At 45.3% G+C, this 24,807-nt stretch overlaps 1 protein-coding gene across 1 annotated transcript in view; it reads right to left on the reverse strand.

Annotated features, from left to right (window-relative positions):
- Positions 1-2,832: 2,832 nt before the first annotated feature.
- The window catches only part of LOC139262728 (regulator of G-protein signaling 6-like), a 231,888-nt gene continuing 209,913 nt past the window's right edge, over positions 2,833-24,807 (reverse strand). The window contains exons 15-17 of the mRNA XM_070877879.1: positions 20,158-20,247; positions 17,884-17,937; positions 2,833-3,938 (exon numbers count right to left, since the gene is read on the reverse strand). Coding sequence (XP_070733980.1) covers positions 3,888-3,938; positions 17,884-17,937; positions 20,158-20,247 — 195 coding nt within the window. The 3' untranslated portion in view covers positions 2,833-3,887. The remainder of the gene's footprint in view (positions 3,939-17,883; positions 17,938-20,157; positions 20,248-24,807) is intronic.

The following is a 24,807-nucleotide window of genomic DNA, read 5'->3' on the forward strand; positions in this document are numbered from 1 at the left end:
CAGTGTGTAGACTGTGCCATGTTATTGATAGATTAGGAATTGATTAAGACGTTCGATTGTAAGGGAGTGAGTTGAAAAAACTGCATCATCAAGACAAAAGTAACAACTGGTAGGCGCACCTATAAAGCATTTTTATAGGGTTTTCTTTGGAGTTAATCGCTGCTATGAAATTGTCTAACTCCTTTCGAAGGCCATGATTAACTCAGGGCTCAGTCTCAATACTGCAACAGCTTGCTGCTTTTAACTGAGTACTCAGAACTTCCGACATTCATAATTCATTTTACACCAGATATTAAAATATGTTTCTGAAAAATATCCACTTAAAAAAAATCACTTACTTTTCTCTTTTTGTGACTTGAATTTGTTTGTTTAAATTTACTGAAAAAATATTTTGATGATGGAAATTTGTTCCTGACTCTGTTACAATGATGTCTGGGGTTTTATTGCTAGGGTTACAGGGCATGCTCCAGTACAGAGATGAATTCCCTACACAACACAGACTCCCCTGCTGCCTTCTCATGGTCATAATACAGGATGAGTGATAGAATATAGATATAAAAGGTGCTAAAGAAACCGTGAAATACTATCCCTAAAACATACTTAATTACAACAACTGACCATAGGACAAAACTTTAATATAATTTTAATTGGAATTGCTAGTTGTGCATTAAACTGTACAACCCTGTCTCCTGCCCCAATAAATGACATAAACAAGCAAGACACAGCAAAGAATGCATTTTTTTTAGGTTTTGTTATAACTATGTACATGCTTCAATTTATAATATGCTTTTTACATGAGGATTATTTTCACGTGTATATGAGTACGGAGATTTTGCTACGATATATTTTTCAAGAACACAATCACTACAAAACTTTCTTTTGGGGCTGTCAGTGAAACGTAAAGCAGTTTGTTCCCTCTATTTCAGAAGATACTGTACTCGGACAGCATGGGCTTCTGATATTAAAAAGTTGCATCGACATACTACCATATTATTGATCTCAAAGCACTTCTGAAGTGAATTACTTATTGAAATGTGGTAATGACTAATTTGACAGTATTGGTTGCTGGATGAATGTTAGGTAGGATGCCACGAGAGCTCAACTCTCTTCTTCAAATAGCGTTGTGGAACAGGGAAACAGGGCTTCAATTGAAAGTTGCATCTGAAGGTTGGCACCTACAGCAATGTAGCTTTCCCTCAGTACTGCACCAGAATGTTAGCCTGGATTGTATGTTCAAAGCTTGAGCAGATAGGTGGGTCCTTAGTTTATAATTTCGTGGGAGAAGTGGACATACTAAGACAGATGTTTATTTTTTCAAGCTGCCTTCTACCTCCCCAATTATCGTCAATGTCAAGGCAAATTCCAGATGAAAATATCAAACATGGGATGCGTTAAATGTGTTTTCAGGAAGTCTCATAGACTATAGTGTACCACTAGTAGTGACTGTGGGTCTGAAAACAAATGCGTTGGCTTTGCGCCTTTGCATTTAGCGATCGCAGAAGATCTGCTATGACAATCAGCCAAAAGTGTAATTTATTTGATTTACTACATCATATAATTAAAATCATTCACTAGCAAGAGGTAGGCATAAGGGAAAAGGGGGCCGTGTTTTTACAGTGGGTACAGAACTCTTTTCTTACCCAGTATGTAAGAAGCCCAACAAGAGAGGAATCACTGGTGGATCTAGCAATAAGTGATGAACCAGAGCAGAAAAGAGATGTAAACAGATTGAAACATTGAGGCAATAGCGATCACAACATAATTAGGTTTAAAATAAAGATTGAGAAAGACATGAATAAAACAAAGACAAAAGTAATAGATTGGGAAAAAGCTAATTTTGAGGAAATGAGAATGGAACTTGGGAAGATAAACTGGAAAAAAAAATTGACAAAAAGATAGAAGAGCAGTGGGAAATAATTAAAAAGGTGATCAATAGTATTCAGAGAAATATATTTTGCAAAACAACAAGTACAAAGTAGCCAATAATGAACTACTATGGGCGAATTAAGGGGCACGAGTATAATTGAAACTAAAGAATAAGGCATATACACTAAGTACATAGACAATAAAGGAAGTGATGACAACAGGGAATATCAAGAGGTTAGGAAAGATGTAAAAAAAGCTATTAGGAAGGCAAAGAGGAACTACAAAATTAAATTATCAAGGACTATAAAAAGAAATAGCAAAGTATTCGACAGACATATAAATAACTAAAGGAGAACACAGGATAGGAATAGGGCCACTGAGGAATACACAAGATAAACTCACAGGTAATGACAGCAAGATAGCAGAAATACTGAATAATTACTTTGCCTCAGTATTTATCAGGGAGACTAATGGGGTGGACATGACAATAGAAGAAGACATCAAAAAAGATATCAGGACATTTAAGAAAGAAAGAGGAGAGATAATTGATAAACTAGTTAAACTTAGTCCGGATGGATTGCATTCACACTTATTAAAAGAGGTTAGGGAACAGACAGCAGAGGCACTATTATATATTTATAAAAATTCATTAGAAAAAGGTATAATGTCAAAAGACTATGAGACAGTTGAAGTTATTCATATAGTTAAAAAGGGAGATAGAACAAGTCCAGGGGACTATAGACCAGTTAGCTTAACATTGGTGGTAGGAAAGATAATAGAATCTTTACTCAAAGATATAATAGAAAAGCATCTAGAAATCGGAAATATAATAAAAAATAGTCAATACAGATTTCAAAGGAAATGAACTGCTCGACCAATCTTACTGAATTCTTTGAAGGCGTAACAGAAAGAGTAGACAAGGGTAATGCAGCAGATGCAATATATTTGGATTTTCAAAAGGCCTTCAATAAGGTACTGCACAGTAGACTCATGACTAAGATCAGAGTATGTGGAGTCAGGGGACAAGGAGCATAATGGATAACAAGTTGGCTACAAAACAGAAAACAGAGAGTAAGGGTTAAAGGTAGCTATTCAGACTAGTGGATGATGGGAAGTGGTGTTCTACAGGGATCGGTGTTGGGACCACTGTGGTTCATCATTTACATAACAATGTGGACTCAGGAATCAGAAGTACAATTTCAAAACTTGTGATGACACCAAATTGGGGTATAGTTAATATTGCGAAAGACTGTGACAAAGTACAAGAGGATGTTAATAAACTTGCAGAATGGATGTTTAAATGGCAATGGATTTCAGTATAGATAAGTGTGAGATGGTGCAGTTTGATAAGATCTATCTATCTCTGTGCTATAAATTCTATTCAGATGCTGCCTGACCAGCTGAGTATTACCATCATTTTCTGGTTTTATTTCAGATTTCCAGCATCTACAGTATTTTGCTTTTGTACATATGATAGACAGTTGAGTTGAAATGTGATGCTCAGGGACTCTGAAGAGGTCACTGGCAGCAATCTACCTGTTGGAGATACAGCAGTTTCTGTCGGCTGTGATGAAGAAGCAACAAAAGAAACAGTCCTGAGCTGCTAGGCCCGCATGCAGTTCATAAATCTCCTGCTAACATTTATCGTTCAGCTGCGCTAAACAGTGACTGGGTAGATACAGAACCCATGATTCATGGATGTTCCCCCACCCCTCCGCCATCCCTCTATACAGAAGGTCAGAAACTATTTTATGGTTTCACTGACAGCCTACAATTCAATTTCTGCTCCGCCATGTCTGGGAATAATCCATTTCTGTGTTTCTTAAAAAGAGGGTGATTTTTTCAATGACAGTGGTATTTCAAATTCATTCTGCACAGAGGAAAGATTATAATGTTCAAAGATGATTTTTTTTGTCTAGTTGTACAGTACGACCCCTCACATTGGCTTCTTCACATGTGGCTCCCAGGAGTGCAGGTACTAGTCTCTTCTCTTTCCTGCAACAGGCAACTCGGAACTTATGTCAGGAGGACTGCATGAGACCAGTAAGACGCTTGGCAGTCAGAGACTTACCCTAGAAACATAAAGACATGTTTGAATACATTTAGAAAAATACCAAAAATAATTTGTTATTAACAGACGCACCTATTAACCAATAATAATGGTCCTGAAATTCCGATGTCCCGGGCCCATACGAAATTTCTACGGACCCGGGAAGCCATTGGAAAAGCTGGGTCCGCACGCAATGCGCATGCACTGAAAACCGGCTTTTCCGATCTGTCAAGTTTCTGGCTTGACAGACCATCCGCAGATCGGGAGCGAGGACACTTGCAGGGCAAGATTTCCGATATTTACGAATATCTTGCCCTGCAAATGTCCTTTAAAATCTTGCGCCTGAAAAAGCAGGCATATACCCCAGTTTTGCAGGTGCAAGTGTTTAAAAATACACAGAAACATTTAAAGATAAAGTGCTAAACACACATTTTATTTTTTAAAACCCTCCCCACTATGGTAAGTTTATTTTAAGGCTTAATTAAAAAAAAAGTTTTAAAAGTCAGGAAAATTTTTTTTTTATAAGAACTTTAATTTAAATGAATGTTAAATATGTAGTTTATTTTCTATTTTTTTTTGTGTTTTGGGTGTTTGGGAGGGAGTTCTCATTCATAGTAATAGGAGTTCCGGACTTACGGAACTCCTATTACTATGTATGAGAATCTATACTTCACCTGATTGGCTCCAGATCCCGGCCTGCGCATGTCCCCACGGGCATGCGCTTGTGACGCGCAGTCACGGGAAGCCTTAGGCTCGGAAGTTCCAACGGGCGCAGCAGCAACAGGTAAGTGCGCATCTTTTTTCTCTTTTTCTGTCGTTTGCCTGCGGGAAGAGTTCGAATGGAATTTCAGGGCCAATATCATCAGTATTGTCACAGGAATTCAGTAAGTGGGTGCATACTATTTCCAGTTCGATCACAGCTTTTGAGATGAAGGGGTTGTCAAATGAAGAAAGGTTGAGCAGGTTGGGCCTATACTTATTGGAGTTTAGAAGAATGAGAGATGATCTTATTGAAACGTCTAAGATTAGGAGGGGGCTCGACAGGGTAGCTGCAGAGAGGATGATTCCCTTGTGGGGGAATCTAGAAGTAGAAGGCATAGTTTCAGAATAAGGGGTCACCCATTTAAAATGGAAATGAGGAGGAATTTCTTCTCTCAGAGGGTCGTGAATCTTTGGAATTCTCTATCCCAGGGAGGTGTGGAGGCTGGGTTTTTGAATGCAGTTATGGTGGAGATAGACAGATTTTTGAACGACAAAGGAGTCAAGGGTTATGGGGAGCAGACTTTGAAGTGGAGCTGAAGCCAAGATCAGATCAGCCATGATCTTATTGAATGGCGGAGCAGGCTCGAGGGGCGAAATGGCCTACTCCTATTTCTTATGTTATTCCAAACTTGAGTTGTGCTGGAGGAATTTTTTTAATTTCTGTAATAAGGAAGGAAGGATTGTGTTTATATAAAGACTTATCCCATCTCTCAGAAATAAGCTTTTCTCGCAATGAATTACTTCAAAATGCAGTCACTGTTGTGTAAATCAGCAATTTCATGCATCGCAGCATCCCACAAAGAACAAATTATCTGCAGGACTGGTTTTATTGTGTTGGTTGAGGGAGGAATGTTGGCCCGGACACTAATGAACTCCCTGCTCTTCAGTTAGTGGCATGGGATCTTTCAAATTCACCTAAACCACTGCAACAGGTAGACAGGGCCTGAGTTAAATGCCTCATCCAAAAAGTGACATCTCCTTCAATGCATACACATTCACACTACTGCACTGAGATTTCAGTCTAGATTACCGCAGTGTCAACCTAGATGTGAACTGGAGTGAGGCTTGAACTCACAACCTATCACTGCTGGTGGCAGTGCTGGAGGTAATCTGAGATGATGTATTAAGTGGATCACCACAACATTAATGCATACTGACTTAAATATTTTTCCTCAATCAAGGTGGGGAGGGATACTATTAAAGGGGAAATGAGGTGGGGTAGGGCATGTTACTGGGGTCCTCCCGAGTGAATGGCTGGATAAAACAAACTTTCAGTATTTTAATTTTTTTAATATTTCAGCCCTGCTACCGTTCTTAGGGTTCTAATGTCTTCTCTGACAGTCCTTTAACTGTTACAGATTGAAATAATGTCTTGCTGTTGTGTTTATCATCTGTAACCAAGCTTACTTTCAATTTCTTCTTTGACCCTCAGACTATCCCATTGATGTTTTCTAAAGAATCCGATATTTGTGCCAATGACCCCTTCATTTTTTCACGAGAGATTTGTAGATTTTTTTCCTTATTCACTTTAGATTGTTTTACTGATCTACTTTCTCCTGCGTATGGTGGGGAGGGGCTTTTGTTTTACAATTTTTTGAAATATTGAAAGGAATCAATTGGTGGATATGGAAGTACATGTGCTGGATCATGGACAGCAAACTAATCAGAGAATATGATTAGACATTGAAGAAAACACAAGCTCATTGTAAATAAATAATGTCCTTGTACACGTATCACTGAAAGTTAACATCCAGGTACAGCAAGCAATTAAGAAAGCAAATGGTATGTTGTCCTTTATTACAAGAGGATTTGAGTCTAAGTGTAAAGGGGCCACGTTTTGCCAAATAAAATTGCCCCTTTCGTTAAGGCCTGTTACCGCCAGAAAGCGGCTGTCATTTTAGAAATTGCCCTCTTGCGGTAGTCCGGCGGTGACCATATCCGCTCCGTTCCCCCACACTTCCACCCCGCTGCTGCCGATCCCTCCTAACTGCATCATCAGAGCGCGCACTGCTAAAGTCCCACCCCTGAAGTGAAATTCAGTGGAGAAAGTCTTCTGGCCGCTGCTCAGTGCCCCGACAGCTTTTTCTGTCAGTGCACTGTCTTTGAAATGGCGATCAGCTGCCATTAAAGGGTAGGGCGACTGCCAGGTCAGGCCGACAATTATGCCCCCGGGTTTGGCCGGGCTGCCAACAGGCAGCCTGGCATCCCCTCCCTGGCCCAGTGGACCAAACTAAAATAAATGCAGAGTTCGGAGTGGCCCTTCCCTTTAACTGAAGGGGAGAGACGTGGTGACGTGCCAGCGTGCTGATGTCATTAGCGCCATGCTTATGACTGACAGTAGCGGACACTCCGCCCACGCCCACTTCCACCCCTCTTATGATTGACTTCTGCGTCCTGTCCCCACTTCTGCTCCCATTGTGACCGACTTCCGCCCCACTTGAAAAAAAATACCAAAGAGCTGAATTTCGCAAGATAGGCTGCCACATCCAACGCGACAGCCAGGACTCATCAAACAAGGCAGGTGCCCCCCGTTTCCGTCAGGGGTGAATTTCGGCCCCAAGATGTCTTACTGCAATTATATAGGACCCTGATGACACGACACCTGGAGTATTGTGTTCAGTTTTAGTCTCTTTACCTAAGGAAGGAAATATTTGCCATAGAGGGAGTGCAACGAAGGTTCACCAGACTGATTCCTGGGAAGGGCGAATGTCCTATAAGGAGAGGTTGAGTAGACTAGGCATATAGGGCCGAAGTTTCCACATGATTTGCGCCTGATTTTTAGGAGCAACTGGTGGAGAATGGACTATCTTAGAAATCGCAATTCTCCACATTTTTTTTTCTGCAGTTCTAGTCAGGTAGAACAGTTCCACTTTGGAACAGAATTTTTTCTTCAAAAGGGGGCGTATCCGACCACTGACGCCTGATTTCAAAGTTTCCACAGTGAAAACGTACTCCAAACTAAAGTAGAATGGAGCAAGTGAAGATTTTTGTAGAACTGAAAAAACCTGTTCTACACATTAAAAAATCAGGCGCAGGTTACAAATTAGTCATCCAGAACGAGGTGGGGGGGAGGGGGGGGGAAGGGAACTCATTAAATTCTACAATAAATCCTTATTTATACTTCTACAAATATTATACAAATAAATCCAACCTGAATAAACATTTATAAGCGAAGAAAAGATTAAATAAATCATCTTCCTACCTGTGTGAAAGTGCTTCAGGCACGGAGAACTCTTCAGTCAGCCTGAGGCGCCCGTTCTTCCCGCGGGGGGGTGGGGGGAGGCGCCCATTCTGCCCGCGGGGGGGGGGGGGGGGGGGGAGGGGAGAGGAGGCGCCCGTTCTTTCCCGCGGAGGGGAAGGAGACAGCGGTTTGTTGCCGCGGAGGGGAGGGAGGGGAAGGAAACAGCGGTTTGTTGCCGCGGAGGGGAGGGAGGGGAAGGAGACAGCGGTTTGTTGCCGCGGAGGGGAGGGAGGGGAAGGAGACAGCGGTTTGTTGCCGCGGAGGGGAGGGAGGGGAAGGAGACAGCGGTTTGTTGCCGCGGAGGGGAGGGAGGGGAAGGAGACAGCGGTTTGTTGCCGCGGAGGGGAGGGAGGGGAAGGAGACAGCGGTTTGTTGCCGCGGAGGGGAGGGAGGGGAAGGAGACAGCGGTTTGTTGCCGCGGAGGGGAGGGAGGGGAAGGAAACAGCGGTTTGTTGCCGCGGAGGGGAGGGAGGGGAAGGAGACAGCGGTTTGTTGCCGCGGAGGGGAGGGAGGGGAAGGAGACAGCGGTTTGCCGCCGCGGAGGGGAGGGAGGGGAAGGAAACAGCGGCTTGTTGCCGTGGAGGGTGGGGAGGGGAAGGAGACAGTGAGAAGGCTGCAAATGCTGATGTGCTGATGTGCTGATGGCAATGTGCTTTTATTAAAAAAAAGTTAAAAAATTAAACAGCTACAAAGAACTACAAAAATGGCCGAGTGCCAATGTTGTTTTCACACTGAGCATGCGCGAACGCTCCAACGCGCACGCGCAGCGTTGCCGGCAGGAAAAACACTAATTTAAATAGTACCCGCCCCTCCCACTTACAAAATTGGCGCGAGTGTAGGCTCTGCCCCCCTGGGCGCCACGCCAAACAGACAAGGAGCTGCAAAGCGCTCGAGAATAGCGCGTTTTTTTCTGCCGCCGTTTTAGGCGTGAAAAACGGGCGCCCAGCTCGGGGGGGCGCCCGTTTTTTATCCTGTGGAACCTTGGGCCCTTATTCTCTAGAGTTTAGAAGAATGAGAAGTGATCTCATTGAAACACACAAAATTCTTACAGGGCTTGACAGGGTAGATGCAGGGAGGATGTTTCCCCTGGCTGGAGAGTCTAGGACCAGGGGTCACAGTCTCAGAATAAGGCGTCAGTCATTTAGGACTGAGATAAAGAGAAATTTCTTCTCTCAGAGGGTGGTGAAGCTTTCGAATTGTCTCCCCCAAAAGACTGTGGAAGCTCAATCATTGAGTATATTCAGGAGAGACATCGATAGATTTTTGGATATTAAGGGAATCAAGGAATATGGGGATAGTGCAGGAAAGTGGAGTTGAGATGGATCAGCCATGATCTTATTGAATGCAGAGCAGGCTCGAGGGGCCGAATGGCCTACTCCTGCTCCTAATTATTATGTTCTAATAGGAGAAGGAAAGTCTAAAGAGAGTACTTTCTGTTGAATTTATTCCCCCAACATCCATGCAAAAAGCAATCATAAAAATATTTATCTTATTGGGAAAAAAAGTCTTTTTTTTTTACTTCTTGCTGATTTTCTCCCCTTCCTTCCTCTTCTGTCAGCATTGACACAGTTACCAGTTATCCTCCAGTGTGTTGTCCAAGTCACTATTACTGATCTGTCAGCCTCATCAGTGCGGGAGCATCACAGTTGAGCTTGCTCCTATTCTCACCAGCACACATACACCTCTAGCATGGGTTGCTGGATAATATCAGAGGAGTGGGGACTCGAGCTGATTTTCTCCCTTAGGTGTGCTGAGGCCAACTGTAGTGTCCCTAGCACCCTCAGGGCTGAGATCAGCTGCTCAGCACAGCCCGGGGAACCCCATTCATTATCACAAAGATGGAATTTTGGAGCAAACTCGGAGCCACCCATGGGTGCTACCGAAAGGTAATTCAACACTGACTTCTTTTAGACAACCAACACCTTATTTGTGCAAAAAATCCCAGCATTGAATGAGACTCCAGATCATTGATCTAGACTAATCTGATTCACCCCAAATGGCACTTTGTGCAGAATTCTAGTTTGGTTTTGAGCAAGTCCGGGGTTCGGATAGCTCAGGGCCCCTACGCCACAATACAGCAAATGACTTCGTGTTCTCAATGTACAATGGTGCAGATTCAGACCTGAATTCGGTTCCCAACTACACTAGCAGCTATTTAGTATCCTTTCCTAGACTGGAAGATGAGGAATTCGTGGAAGAAGATAACCAATCATTTACTTTAAAAAAAATTGGGCGTCTGTCAAAACATATTTAAGAGTCTCTATAACTGGTGAGTTTCTGTCTCAATACAGAGTGTAAACCTTATCCCGACTTACGGAAGCCCAGATAGCTCAGGTGCAGATTGGCAGAGCCAAGGCTTATTGTGCACAGGGGTACTGCCGGAGTTTAATCAGCTAAAGTTGTGCAGCGTGCCAGCTTCTGTAAACTTATTGCTCCTCTTGTATGGACCACCCAACCCATTTCAGCACTGGCTTGCAAGGTTACCTGGAGCCAGGAGGGAAGAACCCCAGTCCCCAGTAATAGCTCTATCCCTACAGATCCATTAGTTAGCTAGGTTGGCTGGTCGGTCATCAGCGGTGTGGATCTGTCTGTTTTAAGCACTGAATGATTGACAAGGCTCCAACCTTCCTTCATTGGGCATGTCACCTTGGAACCAGATTGACTCTAAAGAGGCTCCACTTACATGCTACCTCCCCAAGGAGGACAATAAATTATACAATTTAAAACATTTCCAAATTAGCATTCACTAATGTCTTTATATCATTGTCTTTTTTAAAAATTGTTCTTTAATTTTCTTCCCTTTTCTCCGAAAAGCACTAATTATTCTAAGAGTCCATGATTGCTGGCAGTTCTCTCCCAAATAGCCATCCTTCATGTGTGAGACTAGACAGTGAGGGGAGAATTTTAACCCCCAAAAACAGGCGTGTTGGGGTTATGTGGAAGGTTGAAATGTTAAATATCTGAATCCCGACCCCAACCTGCCCATTTCCGGTTTTAACGGAGGCAGGACAAGGGGGGCAGACAAACAATTCGCTCGCAGGAGGTGGGTTAGCAATTTAAATATTATAATGAGGTTGGGAGCCTCACATTTAACCACCATTTTAAATTAAAACCAGGCGGCTATAGAGAGGCGAGGACTGCTGGATTCAGGAACTAAGTGCCTTTTGACTTTCCTGCTGAATCCAGCTTACCTGCTTCAGGCACCTCCTGCGATCGGACACACTCACCAACCTTTCCGATTTACTCCATCAGGCCTCCAATCGCGCCCCCTGTCCCCGATCCTTCTGATCTCTCCCCTGCTCTGGCCTCGTACCATCCTTGTGGCCTCCGGACTTCGATCACCCCGGCCTACGCTTTTCCCGATGTTGCATAGAAACATACAAAATAGGTGCAGGAGTAGGCCATTCGGCCGTTCGAGCCTGCACCAGCATTCAATAAGATCATGGCTGATCATTCCACTCAGTACCCCTTTCCTGCTTTCTCTCCATACCCCTTGATCCCCCTAGCCATAAGGGCCATATCTAACTCTTTCTTGAATATATCCAATGAACTGGCATCAACAACTCTCTGCGGCAGGGAATTCCACAGGTTAACAACTCTCTGAGTGAAGAAGTTTCTCCTCACCTCAGTCTTAAATGGCCTACCCCTTATCCTAAGACTGTGCCCCCTGGTTCTGGACTTCCCCAACAACGGGAAAATTTTTCCCGCATCTAACTTGTCCAGTCCCGTCAGAATCGTATATGTTTCTATGAGATCCCCTCTCATCCTTCTAAACTCCAGTGTATAAAGGCCCAGTCGATCCAGTCTCTCCTCATATGTCAGTCCAGCCATCCTGGGAATCACTCTGGTGAACCTTCGCTGCACTCCCTCAATAGCAAGAACATCCTTCCTCAGATTAGGATACCAAAACTGAACACAATATTCTAGGTGAGGCCTCACCAAAGCCCTGTACAACTGCAGTAAGACCTCCGTGCTCCTATACTCAAATCCCCTAGCTATGAAGGCCAACATATTATTTGCCATCTTTACCTCCTGCTGTACCTGCATGCCAACTTTCAATGACTGATGAACCATGACACCCAGGTCTCGTTGCACCTTCCCTTTTCCTAATCTGCCACCATTCAGATAATATTCTGCCTTTGTATTTTTGCCCCTAAAGTGGATAACCTCACATTTATCCACATTATACTGCATCTGCCAAGCATTTGCCCACTCACCTAACCTGTCCAAGTCACCCTGCAGCCTCTTAGCATCATCCTCACAGCTCACACCGCCACCCAGTTTAGTGTCATCTGCAAACTTGGAGATATTACACTCAATTCCTTCATCTAAATCATTAATGTATATTGTAAAGAGCTGGGGTCCCAGCACTGAGCCCTGCGGCACTCCACTAGTCACTGTCTACCATTCTGAAAAGGACCCATTTATCCCGACTCTCTGCTTCCTGCCTGCCAACCAGTTCTCTATCCACGTCAGTACATTACCCCCAATACCATGTATTTTGATTTTGCACACCAATCTCTTGTGTGGGACCTTGTCAAAAGCCTTTTGAAAGTCCAAATACACCATATCCATTGGTTCTCCCTTGTCCACTCTACTAGTTACATCCTCAGAAAATTCCAGAAGATTTGTCAAGCAAGATTTCCCTTTCATAAATCCATGCTGACTTGGACCGATCCTGTCACTGCTTTCCAGATACGCTGCTATTTCATCCTTAATAATTGATTCCAACATTATCTCTGCTACTGATATCAGGCTAACTGGTCTATAATTACCCGTTTTCTCTCTCCCTCCCTTTTTAAAAAGTGGTGTTACATTAGCTACCCTCCAGTCCATAGGAACTGATCCAGATTCGATAGACTGTTGGAAAATGATCACCAATGCATCCACTATTTCTAGGGCCACTTCCTTAATTACTCTGGGATGGAGACTATCAGGCCCCGGGGATTTATCAGCCTTCAATCCCATCAATTTCCATAACACAGTTTCCTGACTAATAAGGATATCCTTCTCAACTGGACCCTCGGTCCCCTAGTACTTCCGGAAGGTTATTTGTGTCTTCCTTCGTGAAGACAGAACCAAAATATTTGTTCAATTGGTCTACCATTTCTTTGTTCCCCATTATAAATTCACCTGAATCCAACTGCAAGGGACCTACATTTGTCTTCACTAATCTATTTCTCTTCACATATCTATAAAAACTTTTGCAGTCAGTTTTTATGTTCCCGGCAAGCTTCCTCTTGTACTCTATTTTCCCCCTCTTACTTAAACCCTGTGTCCTCCTCTGCTGAATTGCAAATTTCTCCCACTCCTCAGGTTTTCTGCTTTTTCTGGCCAATTTATAAGCCTCTTCCTTGGATTTAACACTATCCTTAATTTCCCTTGTTAGCCACGGTTGAGCCACCTTCCCTGTTTTATTTTTACACCAGACAGGGATGTACAATTGTTGAAGTTCATCATGTGATCATTAAATGTTTGCCAATGCCTATCCATCGCCAACCCTTTAAGTATCATTTGCCAGTCTATTTTAGCCAATTCACGACTCATGCCGTCGAAGTTACCTTTCCTTAAGTTCAGGACGCTAGTTTCTGAATTAACTGTGTCACTCTCCATCTTAATAAAGAATTACATAGAAACATAGATAGAAACATAGAAAATAGGTGCAGGAGTAGGCCATTCGGCCCTTCTAGCCTGCACCGCCATTCAATGAGTTCATGGCTGAACATTCAACTTCAGTACCCCATTCCTGCTTTCTCGCCATACCCCTTGATCCCCCTAGTAGTAAGGACCTCATCTAACTCCTTTTTGGATATATTTAGTGAATTGGCCTCAACAACTTTCTGTGGTAGAGAATTCCACAGGTTCACCACTCTCTGGGTGAAGAAGTTCCTCCGCATCTCGGTCCTAAATGGCTTACCCCTTATCCTTAGATTGTGACCTCTGGTTCTGGACTTTCCCAACATTGGGAACATTCTTCCTGCATCTAACCTGTCTGACCCCGTCAGAATTTTAAATGTTTCTATGAGGTCACTCTTCCCCAAGGGGCCTCGCACAACAAGATTGCTAATTAGTCCTTTCTCATTACACATCACCCAGTCTAGGATGGCCAGCTCTCTAGTTGATTCCTTGACATACTGGTCTAGAAAACCATCCCTAATACACTCCAGGAAATCCTCCTTCACTGCATTGCTACCAGTTTGGTTAGCCCAATCAATATGTAGATTAAAGTCACCCATGATAACTGCTGTACCTTTATTGCACGCATCCCTTGTTTCTTGTTTGATGCTGTCCGCAACCTCACTGCTACTGTTTGGTGGTCTGTACACAACTCCCACTAGCGTTTTCTGCCCTTTGGTATTCCGCAGCTCTACCCATACCGATTCCACATTATCTAAGCCAATGTCCTTCCTTACTATTGCATTGATTTCCTCTTTAACCAGCAATGCCATCCTGCCTCTTTTTCCTTTCTGTCTATCCTTCCTAAATGTTGAATACCCCTGGATGTTGAGTTCCCAGCCTTGGTCACCCTGGAGCCATGTCTCAGTGATGCCAATTACATCATAACCGTTAACTGCTATCTGCACAGTTAATTCGTCCACCTTATTCCGAATACTCCTCGCATTGAGGTACAGAGCCTTCAGGCTTGTCTTTCTAATATACTTTGCCCCTTCAGAATTTTGCTGTAATGTGGCCCTTTTTGCTTTTTGCCTTAGGTTTCTCTGCCCTCCACTTTTACTTTTCTTCTTTCTATCTTTTGCTTCTGCCCCCATTCTACTTCCCTCTGTCTCCCTGCATAGGTTCCCATCCCGCTGCCACATTAGTTTAACTCCTCCCCAATAGCACTAGCAAACACTCCCCCTAGGACATTGGTTCCGGTCCTGCCCAGGTGCAGACTGTCCGGTTTGTACTGGTCCCACCTCCACCAGAACCTGTTCCAATGTCCCAGGAATTTGAATCCCTCCCTTCTGCGCCACTCCTCAAGCCACGCATTCATCTGAGCTATCCTGCGATTCCTACTCTGACTAGCACGTGGCACTGGTAGCAATCCTGAGATTACTACTTTTGAGGTCCTACTTTTTAATTTAGCTCCCTAAATTCGTTTCGTAGGGTTTCACCCTTGACCCTTGCACCAGGGAGGCAACATACTATCCTTGAATCTCGGTTGCAGCCGCAGAAACGTCTATCGATTCCCCTTACAATAGAATCCCCTACCATTATAGCTCTCCCACTCTTTTTCCTGCCCTCCTGTGCAGCAGAGCCATCCACGGTGCCATGAACTTGACTGCTCATGCCCTCCCCTGATGAGTCATCCCCCTCAACAGTACCCAAAGCGATGTATCTGTTTTGCAGGGGGATGACCACAGGGGACCCTTGCACTACCTTCCTTGCACTGCTCTTTCTGTTGGTCACCCATTCGCTATCTGGCTGTGTACCCTTTACCTGCGGTAAGACCAACACAGTAAATGTGTATTCGTGTCATTCTCAGCATCGTGGATGCTCCAGAGTAAATCCACCCACAGCTCCGGTGTCGCAATGCGGTCTGTCCGGAACTGCAGGCGGATGCACTTCCCGCACATGTAGTCGTCAGGGACACTGGAAGTGTCGCTGACTTCCCACATATTACAGGAAGAGCATAACACGTGTCCGAGCTCTCCTGCCATGACTTAACCCCTAGATTAACTTAATTTGGCAACAACAATGCTAAAAGGTTACTTACTGATAAAGAAAAAGAAAACTACTCACCAATCACCAGCCAATCACTTACCCTCTTGGCTGTGATGTCACCTTTCGATTTCTTTCTACTTCCTTTTTGCTTTCTCTCCCTGCTGCAGCTGCACCGGCTGGCCTCAGCGATCTCCCGCTCCGCCTCCCGACTCGACGCTGCTGCTCCCCAGACTGACGGGCCTTTTGTAGGCCTCAGCGATCTCCCGCTCCGCCTCCCGACTCGACGCTGCTGCTCCCCAGACTGACGGGCCTTTTGTAGGCCTCAGCGATCTCCCGCTCCACCTCCTGACTCGCTCAGGACTCCCAAACTTCCTCCCCGCGCTCCGGCCTCCATGATCTCCCCCGGCTCATGACTCCCAATCTTCTTCCCCACCCCCACCTCCGACCTCCCCGTTCCCTACAACACCCCCCCACCCCCGCCTCCCCCCAGCTGCGATCTGATGCCAAAGGCCTACCTACCTGCCAGTCTCTCAATCTGGCTGGCTGCGGCCGGCAAATGGAGACAAAAAATGTTAATCAGGGAGGGAAACCCATTCTTCCAGGTTGCCCAACTTCAATCCTGCCCCCCCCACCCCCCCCCGCTCCCGGCCTTGGAGTTAATATCCAGCCCTGAGTGTCAGCAGGCAATTTGACCATGACCCTATTCGCCAATAGTTAGCAATCAGGAGCTCTGGCTGAGGCTCACTGTGGAGCCCTGACTGAAATCAACATTTCAGTGCACACCAGGCATGGCAATTCCAGGTCTGCCTGGCTCAGTTCCACATCAACAACAACAACAACTTTTATTTATATAGTGCCTTTAACGTCCCAAGGCGCTTCACAGGAGTATTTTAAGACAAAACAAATAAATTTGACACCGAGCCACATAAGAAGAAATTACGATCGATGACCAAAAGCTTGATAAAAGAGATAGGTTTTAAGGAATGTCTTAAAGGAGGAAAGAGAGTTAAAGAGGCAGAGAGGTCTAGGGAGGGAGTTCCAGAGCTTGGGGCCCAGGCAGCTGAAGGCACGGTCACCAATGGCTGAGCGATTATAATCAGGAATGCTCAAGAGGGCAGAATTTGAGGAGCGGAGACACTTTGGGGGGTTGTGAGGCTGAAGGGGATTACAGAGATAGGGAGGGACGAGGCCATGGAGGGAATATAAACAAGGATGAGAACTTTGAAATCGACGCGTTGCTTACCTGGGAGCCAATGTAAGTCAGCGAGCACAGGGATGATGGGTGCGCAGGACTCGGTGTGAGTTAGGCCTCGGGCTGCCGAGTTTGGGATGACCTAAAGTTTACGTGAGGTAGAAAGTGGGAGGCCAGCTAGGAGTACGTTGGAATAGTCAAGTCTAGAGGTAAAAACGGCATGGATGAGGGCTTCAGCAGTGGATGAGCTGAGGCAAGGGCGGAGATGAGCAATGTTATGGAGGTGGAAATAGGTGGTCTTAGTTATGCCACAGATATTGTCTGGAAGCTCATTTCAGGAAATAATTTGACACCTAGGTTGTGAACAGTCTGGTTCAGCCTCAGACAGATGCTGGGAGAGGGTTGATGTCGGTGGCTAGGGAACGCAGCTTGTGGCGGGGACCGAAGACAATGGCTTCGGTCTTCCCAATATTTAATTGGAGAAAATTTCTGCTCATCCAGTACTGGATATTGGACAAGCAGTCTGACAATTTAGAGTCCATGGAGGGGTCGAGAGAAGTGGTAGTGAGGTAGAGCTGGGTATCGTCAGCGTACATGTGGCAAATGAGGGCATGTTTTCGGATGATGTCGCCAAGGGGCAACTTGTAGATGAGAAATAGGAAGAGGCCAAGGATAAATCCTTGGGGAGCACCAGTGGTAATGATGTGGGGGCGGGAAGAGAAGCCGTTGCAGGTGATTTTCTGGCTACGATTAGATATATAAGAATGGAACCAGGTAAGTGCAGTCCCACCCAGTTGGACGGTGGTGGAGAGGTGTTAGAGAAGGATGGAGTGGTCGACCATGTCAAAGGATGCAGACAGGTCGAGAAGGACGAGGTGGGATGGTTTGCCTTTGTCACAGTCACAAAGGATGTCATTTGTGACTTTGATGAGAGCCGTTTGGGTACTGTGGCAGGAGCGATCTCTAACCTAAGCCATTAATGAAGCATTGCTTTCTAAAATGAATACCGCTTACATTTTATTTTTTCCAGCCCAGGGGATGAAGGTATCTTAAAGGACCCATCAGTACACACTTTATGTCAACAGAGCTGTGAAACTCTTAACTTACCACACTGCGAGTGAATTTTTCCAGCGAGGTTCTACGACCCTGATCGTTCTCAGGCTTGAATAGCAAAAAACGGAACAGAAAACAAAGCAGGAAGAATCACAACATGAACACGTAATAATGTGGGAGAAATGAGACAAAATAAACTCAGGCGAGGGGAAATCAATCAAGTCTGACATCGAGGCAGCTCTACAGGGGCAGGGACACCAACCGATGTTCCAAATAGATGGCGTTGATTGAGTAAAGCCCTATTGGTCTGACAGAAATGACCATGGGCAGTAAAGGAGTATCTAAGATCAATAAAGGGGATGTTTTTGCCTGTGAAATAGCAGAACTACGAAAGTTGCTGTGAGTTGTGAAGGGAGAAATCAGCCCTGCTTTCTGTTCCTGCTCACTATCCAGTGACGCATGCTGGAAGTGCATGTATGGACATGGGAATCAGCTGTGAGCCTCTCTGCAGTTGAATAATCTATCACTGACTCTCACGGCTCACCCCTGAATAACCTGTGTCTGGCCCCCAGGAAAAAGTTATCCTCACTAAGGGAGGGAATAAATTGGTATAAAATAAGAGATTGAAGCATTTTATTAACCTCATGTGTGAGTCAACTTAAAAAGCTTTTCGATTGTACTTTGTTCTGCAGGCTCAGGAATTAAATATTCAGCTCTGCTTACTGGGTGGTACTTAGCGTTTTTAGAGGGCAGGCAGACAGAGCACTATTACCCTCTCATATTTTTTTTCTTCCTTTCTGCTATCCCAGGTCACACACCTCCTAGGGCTCAGAGGGTGGTTAATTGACTTGTCCCCATCAGGGGCGTCAACAGGCAATTTGATCATGAAGGGCATCACAGTCCTTGTGTACTTATCCAGCAAGAGTCAGTGGGGCCGAAATTCAGCTCCGCAAAAGGACCACTTACCGCCAGAAAGCGGCGGCCAGGCAGCAAAGTCGAGCGGCCGCCGACTTCCGGTACATGGCCGCCGCCAGCGAAATTCAGCTTGGCGGTTTTTCTGGCGGTCCCCACTTCAGCCCCGTTGCTGCCGGCCTTCCTAAGTGTGTCATCAAAGGGCGCACTGCCGATCTCCCACACCTCCATCGCACTTCCCGTGAGATTTAGCTCCAAAAATCCTTTATCTGCCACGCGGTGCCCCCAACAGCTTTTTCTGTCGGTGCACCTTGCTTTCAGTCTTTGAATCATGGCAGCGCGGCGGCCATGTTTTTTATTGGCAGCTGACTGCCAGGTCGGGCCATCAATTATGTCCCCGGGTTGGACTGGGCCGCCAAAACCCTCCCTGGTGGCCCAGAGGACCGAAGTGTCACAATGTCGAAGCCTCTCCCCTTTAAGTGAAGGGGAGAGCGTGGTGACGCACACGAGACATGATGTCAGCACTGCTCCGCTGCTGATTGACAGCGGCAGAGACTGGGTCCCGTCGCCACATCTGCCCCTCTAGAGTACTTACCGCCTCACTTCCACCCCCATTATGACTGACTTCTGATCCGCTTAAAAAAAAACAACAAAGAGCTGAAGTTACCAAAAGAGGCGACCTCATCTGAAGCGGCGGAAAAAAATTTCAGGAGCAGAAGGTGTGATCCGTTTTGGGCATAGTTAAATTTTGGCCCCAGTAAGCTTAAGAAAGAAAGACTTGGATTTATATAGCGCCTTTAACGACCACTGGTAGTCTCAAAGCGCTTTACAGCCAATGAACTACTTTTGGAGTGTAGGCACTGTTATAATGTGGGAGCCAATTTGAGCACAGCAAGCTCCCACAAACAGCAATGTGATAATGACCAGATAATCTGTTTTTTTGTTATGTTGATTGAGGGATAAATATTAGCCAGGACGCCGGGGATAACTCCCCTGCTCTTCTTCGAAATAGTGCCATGGGATCTTTTACGTCCACTTGAGAGAGCAGGCGGGGCTTCGGTTTAAGTCTCGTCTGAAAGACGGCACCTCCAACAATGCAGCACTCCCCCAGCACTGCACTGGAGTGTCAGCCTCGATTAGAGTAATTTTTTTCCCCCTTTCCTAGATCACGGGCACGAAGGTTAAATTGTGATGCCCCACATTGACTACCCCAGCTGAGATCAGCCAACACAGCCTGGGCGGGGGATTAAACCTGAGACCTCTGGTCTGTGGAGCTCAGTAACACATTCACACAGTGCATTTACCTACTCAGCTAACAATGAACTTTAATGGACACCAAACCAAAGGATGTCATCACAAATAAGGAACAGAAATATTACTTCCAAATGTAAGCAGGGACAAGATTTGGGACAATACCTTCTTTTTTGCTTGTAAAAGCTCCTGATAGCCATTGGAACGCAGAAAGCGAGCATAACTGTCACTTTTCATCAGCTTATAGATGTGTTCCTGAAAGGCAAGATAAATTCTAATTATCCTGTTTCCAACTCATTGATGCCTGACCACATAACCGTTTGCCAAGGATTCCTTGGCATCGGACATCATATATCAACACTAGAATCTGTACTGTACATGACACATTGAAGGATTGCGAATTGCCCTGCTAAAATAATGCAACTTCTCTCTAACTCAGCACTCCGACATACAGCAGGCTGATATAGATGAGACGGTTATGGCTCCCTTGCTGATACTTACTATACAGGCCCTGCCTGCCACTAATATGCTATAATAAACCCTGCCAATGCTCAATCCAACTGGCATATACAAGATGTGCAGCTTTCTCTGAAGCCTGGGAGAGTACAAAGCCCTTCTCTAATCCTCCCCTTGCACCACCACTACATTTCTGCACAGAGAGAGAGGGATTGCTGGATGGAACAATAAAAATGTGATAAAAGAGGAATTTCTGTATTTAGTTTTATATTGGGGGTAATTGTAAACTAGCCCACCTCCTGGAAACTGACAGGATAGATTGACTGCCTGTTTTACACCCTGTCTGATTGCGGCGGTGGATCCGATCTCGTCAGTTTCGTGCTGGCAAGGATAGATTAAACTTCCCCCATTGTTTCAAGCAACTGTTGGTTTATAATGGAGATTGCATTTTTCATTCAGTACAAAGTTGCCGCTAGTTCTGCTGATTTTATCAGCACCCTCAGGCTGAAATCGGCTAAACCAGTGTAAGAGATCGCGGAATTTTAGACGCAAGTTGCATCGAGCGTGAATCGAATTTCCACGATCTGTTGCGCTGGTTTAAAAAACATTGCACTGGAAGTCAGCCCCACCCACAAAACTGCCCACGTACCAGATTGAATTAATTGTCATGGCGAATTTCCGCGGATTGCGCCCGTTTGCGATCGTTCGAAGAGGCTCTTCAAATTAAGCTCGTTTCTTTAGGCGCAAAGACACAAGTAGGGATGTTTTAAAAGTTTTTAAATATGAAAAAAATAATTAATTTACTGAGAAACTAATTAGTGTACACCAGTGAATGGTTCAGTATAGTTTGTTTTAAGTCATTTTCAGGGATTTAAAATCGGGTTACTTACAATTGGAGGAATAGACACTCTTACTAAAAATGCTTATTTTTTGTGATAAACCAATTTTCAGCTGTACTCATAAAACTACACCAGGTCACCACTCTTAAATATGTCAATGAATATATTTTTAATGCAATGAAATAAAATAAAACAATTGCTTTCTTCTATGCTGCCCGATTGCACTGGTTCATGGGAAACATTTATGTTGGTAATTATGCATTTGGGCGGAAACTTGAACCATAACTTCACTTCGGGAAATCAGCGCATTTAAAGTGCAGTTTGTGCCCAGATTTCTGATTTTGTACAAAACGGAACTCTACCCCAAAATAATAGGCCAAAGACATTCCATCTGGATAAACCATGCACGGGTCCTATCCATGAACTGGCTGATAAAGAATTTCCCTTTGATGGCAGGCAGCATGTGTAAAACTGTTCAAGCAGATGGATATCTAATTTCTATTTGTGGTCTTGGCGAAAATGCCTAAAGGAACTGGTTCTTGTACTGGGTTCTGTCAGAGTGTAGTGTACGGTGAGCATAACTCTGATTCTCCAGCTAGCTTCAACACTACACCAAGAAATATGGCTAAAGGTCAGAGCTTCAGAATCCAAATCCTTTAATAATGCAGTGTGAAACTGTTGATAAAGAATAAAAGACAGATCTAGAATTCTTGTAATACAACAGTAACAATCAAATAAAAACAGCAATAAAGAGAAGTTGCTTATCTCTTACTGTACATCAAAGATGAAATACAATAATTCCAGAATGATTAGATAAGGAGAAGTTACTTACATAACTGTACTTCTGGGAAGGTTTGCTACTACAGAATATTCGTTTCTAATTAACAAAAGTTACATATAGTTCTAGCTAAAATGGAGGCAGATCATGCTGCTTGCTCTCTCCTTTGTCTTTCTGCCTGTCTCTGTCCAATTGAAAAATGCCACCCATTGGCGGGAATACATCATGACAAGTACGGTGGCCACAATCAGTCAAGAAGCTCCATCTAAAAATAACAAGGATTGAAATTTTTACAAGTTAGAGTTCAGTTCCTCTTAGTTTGTGGGATGGCTTTGAGGCAGGCATCATCTGTATACGTACATGTTCAGTCTTGAGTAGCTGCGATGCATGCCATCGCTGCAGGCCTTAACATCCACCTTACATACCCTTCTGTCATAGGTGGGATGGGACTCGGAGGCACGTGCAAGTGGCCAGTCGTTCCAGGGAAGTTCTTTCTGCCGGAGGAGAATGCCATCCCCCAACAGAGGTGTCCGTATTTATTTCATTCATCATGTGTTGAGGCTGCCGACTTTGCCGGTGTCGAATCCAGAATTGATCCACAGGTCATTGAGCCCGTCGTCGCTGTCATCCATACAGATCTGGTTGCGTCAAATTGCCAGCTGGTGCCTGGAGGGGCTGAGTTTTCGGAGCATCGAGCATGGCGGGAGTGAGTGCCTGAGGTTCATTGTTGAGGTGGAGGGAACTCCAAGTTTCCCTCCGCATTAAGGTGAGCACCTTCCATCACAATCTTAACTGAGTGTTGGTGTCGGATGGACATAGCCTTCGGTGCCTGAAGGATAGTACAGTTGCCAGAGGCATGGACTTTCTCATTCGCTCCGCTTGGGCTAACCTGTCTGGAGACTGTCCAGCCTAGATCTGTACGTTGTGTTCACGGTGTTCCTCTTGGCCCATTGCGAGACTCCCTGATCTTGAGGGGCTCAGGGCAGTTTCTTCCAATGAGGAGGATGATGGGGACATCCTCTCTTGGCTCGGGTATCTTTTTCGCCACTGACCTGAGGTGGGGGAACTTCTTGCAGAAATTGGGACGAGTGATCCCACTTCTGTCTCCGGGGATGTGGACATTCTTGAGGATGGTAGGCAGCTGTTCTGTCTTTCCATCTGCTGATTCTACGATTAGACCGCTTGCTCGTCTCCCCTTGGCCATGATCCTGTCTCCGCCGCAGGTGGCAAGCTCATACAGGAAGGCTAGACCTGGGTGGTCTAAAGCATCAAAGATTTTGGAGTCTCTGAAACATGCATTAGATTGGTCATCCAACACCGTGTAGCCAAAGATACAATCGAGGGATGATCCCTATGCTAGATTCGACATAGAACGATCTTGCAGCAAGATCATGTGGAAGGGCAAGCCAGATATCTGGTGCACTTTGCGTTGGCCTGTATAACTTGCGGCTCATCTTTGGCCTTTCATGGATGTTCTCCCCGCTGTGGGTCTCCCCGCCGTGGGTCTTCCCACCGTGGGTCTTCCCACCATTCTGTCTTGGCGTCACGTGCATGAAGGAGGCATGCTCTGTGCCTTGGCATTCCTTGCAATGCACCTTGGTCCGGCAGTCTTGCACTCTGTGGTGGTCGGCCTGAAACACAAGCCGTTGGCTCTGCAGAATTCTCTTCGTTCTTGAATGGGCTTTCGGCTGAAGGCAATGCAATCTGATAGATGATGTCCTCGCCCATCATGGTTGAGGCATATCTCTGAAGCTAGCAGCGTGGGCGCCGACTTCGTAGGTGTACATGTTGCCAAGACACGAAGGGACGAGCTGGGAAGAGAGGATTCTTCCTGCCCTCTCTGAGGTTGGCTGATGTACCTGGCTTAATGTGTAAAGGTTAATATCGCTGTGCTGTCTGGCCTCTTTTTTCAGGAATTTAGCCAGCACAGCGAAAGGAGGGTAGCTGCCGTTATCGGCCTTATGTTCTGATATGCGCTTCCTCCACTCATTGCGTATGTAGGTCGGGAGTTTTTCAAGCGTCGGGTAAAGATAGTGGGGATAGTTAAGCAACCCCAAGTCGGGCAAGTCGTCCATCTGTGCTGCGATGTCCGTGCACAATTCGGCAAGTTTGAGAAGTTAGCTCTGAACTTCGGAAAGCTGTTATGCTTTTGAAGGACGGATGTTGCAATCCTCGTCTCATCTAGTTCCTTCCACACTTCCTGGTAGGCTGTTTCAGTGTCCGAAACATATCGGTGCCGGAAACTGTCTACCAATTCCTTGACCTTCCCCTTTGTGAACTTGGCAAGAAAGGTAAGCATCTGCATGGCTGAGGTGCTGGCCTGGTCTTCGAACGTGTGGCACCATGGCTGAAACATGATAGGGTCCCGATCATCGACCTCAGGCTCGTGTACAGGCCTGCGCTGACAAGCGAGAGTGTCGGAAATGTCCTTTGTCAGGTCGAGGAATGGCTCCCTCCTGTTGGTTGCCAGCTCGAGAGGATGGAGGCTCGAGTAGTTTGGTGCTATGCCGCTCGCTGGTGGGACAGCTCTTCATCCCGTTACAGATGGCTGAAAGATCGGGGCCACTGTCCGAAGCCGGAATACAGAGGCGGACTTAACTGACCTGTCTGCGTGGTGCCGAAATTGTGAGGCATGGTCGTTTGACGTCTGTTCTGGTGAGGTTCAGGCCGAAGGCCTCCATGCCTTTTGCTCGGCTCACTCCATTTGTTCTATCCTTGCTTGCTGTATGGCGGCGGTTTTCC

This window comes from Pristiophorus japonicus, chromosome 4, assembly GCF_044704955.1.
Source record: "Pristiophorus japonicus isolate sPriJap1 chromosome 4, sPriJap1.hap1, whole genome shotgun sequence".
NCBI lineage: Eukaryota > Metazoa > Chordata > Chondrichthyes > Pristiophoridae > Pristiophorus > Pristiophorus japonicus.